At 46.3% G+C, this 8,929-nt stretch overlaps 2 protein-coding genes across 8 annotated transcripts in view; one reads left to right on the top strand and one right to left on the bottom strand.

The window, feature by feature from the left end:
- Nucleotides 1-15: 15 nt before the first annotated feature.
- On the bottom strand, nucleotides 16-5,415 carry LOC113203070 (microcephalin-like). 4 transcript variants are annotated; one of them, XM_026417553.2, is made up of 9 exons: nucleotides 5,051-5,415; nucleotides 4,641-4,790; nucleotides 4,458-4,567; nucleotides 4,175-4,363; nucleotides 3,955-4,095; nucleotides 1,160-3,855; nucleotides 880-1,042; nucleotides 710-787; nucleotides 16-629 (listed from the first exon to the last, which is right to left on the bottom strand). In XM_026417553.2, the coding sequence occupies exons 2-9, from the start codon at nucleotides 4,705-4,707 to the stop codon at nucleotides 333-335; spliced, it is 3,741 nt and encodes a 1,246-aa protein (XP_026273338.1). In that variant the 5' UTR covers nucleotides 4,708-4,790; nucleotides 5,051-5,415; the 3' UTR covers nucleotides 16-332. The 4 variants fall into 4 exon arrangements, with proteins under 4 accessions (XP_026273338.1, XP_026273339.1, XP_026273341.1 ...); XM_026417554.2 differs by having other exon boundaries at nucleotides 4,641-4,783; XM_026417556.2 differs by having other exon boundaries at nucleotides 4,641-4,737.
- Nucleotides 5,416-5,439: 24 nt separating this feature from the next.
- The window catches only part of LOC113203027 (tyrosine-protein kinase Abl), a 73,477-nt gene continuing 69,987 nt past the window's right edge, over nucleotides 5,440-8,929 (top strand). For 3 of the 4 annotated variants that reach the window (XM_052265410.1, XM_052265407.1, XM_052265405.1), the window contains exon 1: nucleotides 5,440-5,858. In XM_052265410.1, coding sequence (XP_052121370.1) covers nucleotides 5,699-5,858 — 160 coding nt within the window. In that variant the 5' untranslated portion in view covers nucleotides 5,440-5,698. The remainder of the gene's footprint in view (nucleotides 5,859-8,929) is intronic. The other variant, XM_052265411.1, reaches the window with a different exon arrangement.

The raw sequence follows: 8,929 nt of genomic DNA, 5'->3' as shown, positions 1-8,929 counted from the left end.
CTTACATCAATGTGATAAAATATAACTTTGTGTGTATTAAGAATGCATGCCATTGCACATCCAAGCATCAAGCCACACAGTAGACACATTGAGTAGCCATGCTTAATTTACAGACAAAAGTTGAGATAAATTGTAAACATCAATAAAAAACAAATATAGGTTTCGTAATGAGTCAAGAAAACACTAGGTCATAACAGCTAATGAAGGACCACACATCAAAGATAAAAATAACATTTCTTAATTGATATTTAAATCTGATAAAAAAAATACAGTAAGTATTTTTGTACTCGTCATCTCCAGAATGTAAGAAGCCAAGTCCGTAAGGCAAAGTCTTATTCAATTTGAAAAGATGGCTCGCTTACAGACAAAACTTTATTTTTGGTTACACTGTCCAAAACCCAACGGGCATTGACACAATGATAGGAGCCTTTGTGATTCATCTTAACTCCAACAATGTTATTAGCTTCCTTATGAGAAGATATCAATTCTGCACCACATAACTCCAAAATTTCACGGACTTCCTTAGCAGGAGGATTTTCAGTCTTTGGTGAAACATAAATGGTCCCTACTTTACAAAATAGATCATGTTTAAACTCTTTGCCCATTGTTTGTCGCTTTAACCGACATTGCTGAAAATAAATAAATAAAACTAATTAAATTTAAAGTTTAAATAGAATTATGGTGACAGTTATAATTGCACTGTACTTACCCTGACAGCTGGTGAAAATTTTACAAGTTCATACTGCTCCTCCTCCAGCCAGTCTCCAGCTTTAGAAGAATCCAGCATCTGTAGAAATATAACTCTTGCGTTAGCAGAGATAATAAAGAAAACTACAGTACCTTGATTGGCAGCTTTTCTGTAAATTACTTATACATTACCCATTTTTGGTCTACTAGCCAACATCCTCTTGCCATTCCTTTTATCATATTAAGAGTTCTCTTTGGTCCACTATTAATAACATGAGTGGTGCGAGATGTGACCTTATCCTCTAGCTTCCACCTACTTAAAGCTTCACCTGCAACGTCAATACCATTCTGTTCACTGCAAAAGAAAAAGAAAGGTTGCATATAAAAACATTTCAATGCTGCTGCATATGGGATGTTACTTTTTAAAAATTGGACTTATTCTAAAACAATTCATTTTTACGTAATTACTCACCTTGTTGTTAAGAAAGTGCAAACTATAACTTTCGGAGTATTGCTGGAGTATGACCTGGTGAGGCTCTTGGCTAGTCGCTTCTTAGCTACTACTGATGATTTCCTCTCACTGGATTGTGAGCTTTCATTAGACAAGTCAGATTGAGACCGCGTCTTTAATAAACTCAATGATGAATCAACTCTACTTTGCCTTGTGGTTTTTGAATGCACAGAGGGTTCAGATGAGTTCAATTTCACCCTTTTACTGTGTAAGCTTGGCACAGTATTAGTTCTTTTTCTACCAGACGGTTGTGGAGGGCTGTCAGTGTCTTGGCTGTTATCCAAGGTTGAAGTTGTGGAGGTTTCATAAACAGCACTTCTTTTCTTTGCGGGGCCTTGAATGGGAGACACAATTTCTGATATCCTCTTCCGCTTGGAAGAACAGATATCAGAATGTTTTTCAGGACTCTTCTTCAATAGAGTGACTTGTGAGTTAGAAGTATCATAACCAGAACTTGACTCTTGTTTTTCGTTTTTATTGACTCTAGCAGGTGATTGTTTCACAGAAGATGATTTTTGGGGTTTGTTAGTGGGTGTCCCACAATTATTTGGCTCAAGAGTAGATTTAACTTTTACTCTTCTTCTAGTTTTGATCCCACTGCTTTCTTCTGATTTCTTCCCCGGCAGAGGATTTGATGCAGTAGCATTGCTAACATTATTGCCACTGTCTTCCAGTTTCTTGGTTATTTTTGACCTTACAGACTTGGAGGGTGACAAACTTTGCTGCTTTCGAGTGGACATTCGTAAAGGTTGCTGGGTATCTGAAGGGACTATAGAATCTTCAGAATCTTTTGATTGGGTTTGAAAGGTTGGATCCTGGTCCTTGTCAACCTCATCTTTTCGAGAATGTTGAGTTACAGACTTCACAGAGCCAGCTTTTGCAGAAGTGACTTGTGTGGTGTCAACTGTCTCATTGAAAACCTTTTTAGGTGACTTTGAAACAGAATCTAAAACAGCTTGTCTGCTGCTTGGAGTTTCACACTTTTTCTTGCCGAAAAGAGGAACTTTGCAGCTTTTCATCCATGAAATTACAGAACCAGTTAAGGATTGAGTGGGTGAAACTATGGTGTCATTTTTTACACACTCCATCTCAACAGCAGGAGTTGGAGGGATGACCACTGACGGAACTTCATTCTTCATGTTGCATACTATGTCAGGGGTCTCTTCCACATACACAGTAGTGCTCTCAATATTATTTGGTGTACTACTGGCCATTAAAAACTTGGGCAAAAATATCTTGTTGATATAATCCATTGGATTAATAGACCCTTTCTTTTTATTAGCTTCGGCTGAAGTGGAGTTAGAGTTATCTTCTGTTTTACTATCCCCTAGTCCATGCTGATGATTGTTTTCACTATCATTTATAATTTGGAAGTCTGAGGAAGTTGATGGACCCACATCCTTCTTAAGAGTAGTTCCTATTTTTTTCAATGGTCTTCTAAACTTTGCCTTCTTGATGACAAATACAGGAGATGGTTTTCTTTCACATGTTTCAACATCTCTATCTTCCAAGGTAGATGGAGCTAACAGACCACCAACGGAAGGCACCTTCTCCTCCTCCTCCTCCTCCAGCCCAGGCAAAGTATTTGTGAAACTGACATTAGAACGTTCTGATGCCATTCCATTGATCAACACTCTTGTGCTTGCTGAAGACATTGTAGACCCCGCATCTGAAGGGCAAGTATTTCCACAATGCTCAACAACTTCTGCATCACATTCAGCATCCTCCACATAAATCAAGGTTTCCTGTCCACCAACTTGCTCACCCTTGTTTGAATTTTGTGAACTCTTGTAGTTAACTTCAGGTTGACTTGGGCTCTTTGATTCACCAGCAGCCGAAGTAAAACTGGATGAATCTTTCTTAGCCACAGCATCATATGATCTCACTATTTGAGAAAGAGTTATAGGAGCCCCCCCAACATTGATAGCACCTTTTTTCATTCTTGCCAATTCGTCTAAGCTTGGCATATCTCCTGGCTCCTGAGATAGTAGCATAAAAGGTTCTAAAGGTGACGGAGGTGGCATTTTCTGCTTTTGGAGACGAGCTGCACTTGCTGATGCACTAACTGGATCAGATTTCTTTGATAATTTTTCTTGTTCTTCTAACTGTCTTTGACTTTTTCTAGGCAAGGAAGTCTTTGTTGAACTGAGACCTTTTTTCTGGGGCACTTGTGAAGGAGGCAACACTTTTTTATTGCCTTCATATAAACGCCTTCTCCATGGTGAAATTTCACTAGGCGCCCATTTCTGATTGTTTTCTGATAGAGATCGAACAACAGTACTTAATCCTTCCACAAACTCAGCACGAGAGATCTCTTTGTTACATGAGGCCTCAGAGCTTTTTTTTCTGCGAGTTGTACTGATAGAAGGTACATCATGCACCACACCACAGAAAATAACACTTTCTGAAGAACTTCCTGCTCTCTGGAGTGATTCATTTGCATTTTCCTCACGAGCAGAACGCTTCTCTTCTGTTATAGTAGTTTTTTTCTTTTGTGGTTCATTACAAGTAGATGACTTATTGATAATAACTGGTGTAATTTCTTTCAAAGCCTTTTTTGAGTTTTTAAGGCTGGTAGACGTCCGAGTACTTTTTGTTCTTAGAGGTTTCTTTGTAGGAATACCAGTGTTAATAGTATTTGTTTCAGATGATGATATCTGAGGGGAAAACAAAATTGAAATAAAGAGGGTTGATAACCCCAGTCATAGACCTGAGAGAAATTTACATTGATATTAATATAAAAATGAAAAACTTACATTGACTTCACTGTCACTTTTGTTATCGTCCTTTGTAGGTTCCACTACTTTTGGTTTGCGGCGCTGTATTATTTTTCGAACCTTATTTGTTTTTGCAATAGCCACTTCTTCATCAAAATCGGGTTGCATTGATTTAAGTTTCTACAAAATTTGTCACGGTAAATAATATGGTGTGGAAAGGTATGAAGTTTAACAAGCACATATGGTGCAACATAAATACCTTGAAGTTTTTAAGGGATTGTGGATTTTCATACACCTGTTGTCCAATAGGTGGGTAACCTGCTTCACAAACTTTAGCTAATTCTTCTTTACAAGCTTCAATCCACAAGACAGACACCAAATGGCATTTCATTTTCTTTGCCTTCTTGTATGTTGACGGCAGGCCCTCATTGAAAACTACATGTGTCACCTGTGAAAGAAGGTAAATAAATAATAACCAAAATTTAAAATAAACAAGAGAAGACAAATTTCTGACCAATATTCAATAATATTGGAATACTTACATCCTTGGTCAAGGTATCAACTACTCTGGCTCCAAGTTTTTTTAATTGTGTTTTAACTCCTCTGGATCTATTGTCATGACCAGATCTCACTTCAACATACGCCACAACACCTTCAAAGAGGAAATATTTGATGTAATAATTTTGTCCAGCTAAATGAAAAGTGAAAAGCAGAATGAAACATACCATCTAGCAGGAGGGTTCTCACTGGTTGAGTTGCAGGTATACTATCATCGTCATCTTCTCGTTCCATTGTTATGAGAGAGGCACTACTTCTGAAGTGCTGAGTTAAAACACGTAGAGCATATCATTCAACCTAGAATTATGAACTATAAACTAGAATTACAGTTCCAGAAGAAAAAAAATTAAAACATTTATTGAACCAAGGCTTAATTGATCAAAGTTTAACTCAATTTAAAATATCCAAACCGCATTAAAGACAAATCTACCTCACTTTCAAGGTGCTCACTTTAATGAACTATCAACAAACATTCATAATGTTATGAGAAAACGTGAGGTTAGAGACCCACGAAGAAATATGATTTATAACGTAATCCATTTCTTTCTGAGATTAGTTCAAAGGAAAGTTTACTTACTTGATTAAGATGGCAGCACGGAAAAGGACGTTCAATTAAACTAGAAACCAGGCACGACACTATATGATAGTTTTACGAAAACATACATGCAATTTCTTGAAACAAAACAAATTTTGAATATTCGGAGGGACGCGGCGAAGTTGCGCGGTTTGAACTATCGACTTTGACATCGATTTCAGTGGTTTCTAGAATACCAATATCTCTAAAGTTCTTTTAGTGTGCTCTTCTTCGATCGACTTAGGGGCCGTTTCTCATTATTCTTTTGTAGTTTTAGCGAACCGTTAATTCAAAATCTGCCAAAATGTCCCTATGTTTTTTCAAAGTCACGGCGATTTGGACTCCTTGCCGTGTGCGCTGGTGGAGCCATCTGTAGGCCGAGAGGCGAAACAGAAAATCGACGTTGAAATGTCAAAGATGGCGGAGACGAGAGTGTAACCTATGGATATTGATCATCAAATTTTGAACTTTTCGCGGTGTAAATAGGGACGTACGGCCGCTTTGTGACTGGCGACTTGCAGGTCTGGGACCGTCGCTCCCGTGGGCCCAAAATGGCGACGCGCGGCTGAGCGCCCAATGCGCGAAAAACGCGAGTGAAGTGCTGTGTGAGAGTGTCGGTGTCGGCCCCAGGGCCTCGGCGACGACGGCGAGATGGGAGCCCAGCACGGCAAGGAGCGACCCGTCCCTCAAGGGACTCTCGGCGGCAACCTGGGCAACCTCGGGAACCTGACGACCCGGAGCGTCAGGAGCAAGCCTAGGCCGCCGAAGGACGGGCGGCTGCAGGGCAACAACATCTTCACCGAGCACAGTGGTAGGTTGGAGTGCACCAGCCCATCTCCCTCCAGGGCCAGCCTCCCAGCTCCAGCCCTGGATCCTGACAACGCCCCGGTGCCTGGATTTACTCGGGAACGGACCGAGGCAGTGCTTCTGCGGGACCCCTTAGTTGTGGCTGGATACATCCTTAGAATTAGAAGCGAGCACTAGTTAGCTACACTTTAAATGTTGGGGGCTGAAACAGCAGGAGCAGTGACAGGGGTTGGATGTTGTGTCAGTCAACGGTTGTTTACTATGAATTGTTTGTGTTATTGTTGTGATTTTTCCATTCTTCCGTGTTGGTCTTAACTCTGTCATAATGGTCATTAATGTGGGTGCCAGGTGCAAGGGAGCTTGAGCTAGTTCTGATTGAGAAAAGGTTTGTCTGAGAGCGAAATTTCAACTAAATTTGTACATTGTGCACTCATTCACCTTCCATATTTTAATTGAAAAGTTGTTTGCTTGAGCTGGAAGATACTAATGCATCACATTTTCATTCAGGATTTGAAGTATTCTTTGATTCTTAAAAGTTCTCAGTTAACTGTCACTAAACTCATTCATTAACTGATTCGAGATCCCTTCCCCACCTTGTGGTTTGTAAAACCCTTTTTTTGTGTTTATTTAACATGGTTTCACATTTTAATGGCTCACTACTCTGTCAGCTCAATCAGCAGCCCACATTGCAGTTCACAGCGAACTAGTTCTGCCTCACCAACCTTTTAGTTTGTTGCCATGTGACAGTACGCAATCCCTTAAAGTCTTATGAGGAAATACTTCCTTCAAGACGGCCGATTATTTTTTTTACCCATTTACCGCCACATAATTCACATTTATTTTATTCCCCTTCTTAAGAGGAGAGAGAGAGTGAGAGGAAAACAAATTTGGAGAAGGGGGGGGGGGGGCAGATTCAACCCCCGTAGCCGGGTCGAGTCTCTCTCCGATCCCAATCGGCCAGATGCGTCGCGGTCCGGGGCGGGGCGGGGCGCGGGGCGGAGGGCTCTCCCGCCCCCAATAGGAATGAATCACCCTGCGCGTGCTCTCCGCGCTCTCGCGCTGCACCGCGGCGGTGCACTCCGGCCCGGCCCGGCACGCCCGACCCTTCTCTGAGCTCACGGGGCGCGGGGCGGGAGGAGATCGGCGGCCTATCGGACTGTGTAGCGTAAATCAGAGAACCTTCCCCCCGCGCCCGCGCGACCCCGCCGTGCAACGCCACGCCACGCCCCTCGTCTCTCCCCTCCGCGCGCGGCGCGTTGCGGCACTCTTGTGTTCCACAGTTACCTCCCCCTTTTGCCTTGCACCCCCCACACCACCCCAACCCCACCCCCCCTGCCTGTCATGAGATGTTAGTTTTCTCTGGCTGCCCCGCTCCTAACGAGTGCAGGGGGCTGCCACCCTGCAGCAGCGCGTCCGCAGCCTTCACTCGCCGCGCCGCCATCACTTCGGCGGCCGTTGTTGTTCACGTCTCCTTATGGACCCGCCCGCCCTTCACGAGCCTGTTTTGATTCCCTTTATGTCCCCCATATCCTTCCGCCTCCTCCCCATAATACTCTTCCCATGCCGTGTGCGGTCTCGCATCCCACGATTTAGTACACACGAGGAAAAGGTGGAGGGGGGGGGGGGTCCAACGAGCAAGTTGGATGGAGCGGCAGCAGAGCAGGAGGAGGAGGAGGACATTGAAAGTCAAATTTCAATAACCCTGATCGTTGTGGGCCGTACTCGGAGGCGGGGGAAGTGGAGCCCCGGGTCGGAAGCAGCGCGCGCGTGCCCGTACAGTATTTTTATCCTATGGCCCTTGCTTGCCCTTCCTATCCCACTGCAGTATGTATCCCCCCCGGCCGGCTTGGGCTCGGGCGGGGGGTCCACGTGAGTAAACATATATCCGACTTTTATCGGTTGTATCCGGGCCGGCCTGGCCTATTGGCCCTCTGCCGCCGGCCCTGGCTGGCCCTCCAGCGGCAGCGAATGAATGGGAGGGCCGGACAGAAGGACGGGCAGCGGGACCCGCGGCGGCCCGGCGGCCCGGCGGCCCAGGTCATTCATTCGTCCCGTTCATTAATTTTGATCAATGTTCCATCATCCGCGCGCGGGCTGCTGCCGTGGCGGCGGCGGCCAGGCCCGCGGCTGCTTGGGGGCCGTCGCGGCTTTGGCCCTCGCCTCTGTGTTGTTTTGTGCCAAGCTGCTGCTGCCATTCAGCAGCTCCTCGGCACCCACTCGAGCCTGCACACGCACGGCGGCGGCACGGCGGCGTGTACGTACTGCTCGTGAATGGGGGCAGGCAACACCCTCTCAGCCTGCAGTCTGCAGCCTCCCTCAGCAGCAGCAGCGGCGGCCATCTGCTGTGGCGAGGCTGGCTGGACCACTCTACACACTCACACACATACACACACACACACACACACACACTCACACACTCACACACACACTCACACACACACGCGCGCACTTGCGCGGCCGATACACGCTCTGACACTCCTCCGATACGAGCTCGAGCTAAGTGCCCCCCGCCGCCCCGCCCGCCTCCGCCTCGCGGGGGGCTCGCGATAACCTTTCTTGTATATTCGCGGTGCACTGCCTGGGCGGGGCTGGGCGGTCAGCTGGGTCAACAACCCCGCTGCTGTCCTGTCGGGTCGCCGCTCCGCTCTCCTCCTCCTCCTCCTTTGAATGAAATGACAGAGCGTTCGGCTGCAAATGAATGGGGGAGTTAAATCAATCAGGGAGGAGTGATGAATGAACGGCGAACGGCGGCATTCCTGCGCTCCTCCGCTCCGCTAGCAGAGCGGCTCGGCCCGACGACGGGGAGGTGTCCGCGGCCACCCTCTCCTCCAACCCCTCCTTCGACCCTGACCCGCGGGTCGGCCTCGGCCCCGCGCCGCCGTCGGCTCGCCTCCCCCGAGTGGAGTGTGGGTCTCGCAGAGTGGAAGACGTTTGCTTTGGCTTCCCTTCTGTACTACACCGCCGCGCCCCGAGCCGTGCTGTAGTGGCTGTGCCCGTTGGGGCGGGGCGGGGCGGGGCGGGGCGGCTCAAGGTAGGTGAGAGCGCAGCGGAGGGGTGCGCGGACGGACCGGCGGC

The sequence above is a fragment of the Frankliniella occidentalis genome, unplaced genomic scaffold (genome assembly GCF_000697945.3).
Source record: "Frankliniella occidentalis isolate FOCC.00 unplaced genomic scaffold, Focc_3.1 Scaffold26, whole genome shotgun sequence".
In the NCBI taxonomy this organism is placed as follows: Eukaryota; Metazoa; Arthropoda; class Insecta; order Thysanoptera; family Thripidae; genus Frankliniella; species Frankliniella occidentalis.
Note: the sequence above shows the minus strand (reverse complement) of the source record. Positions and strands in the feature narration are given on the sequence as shown.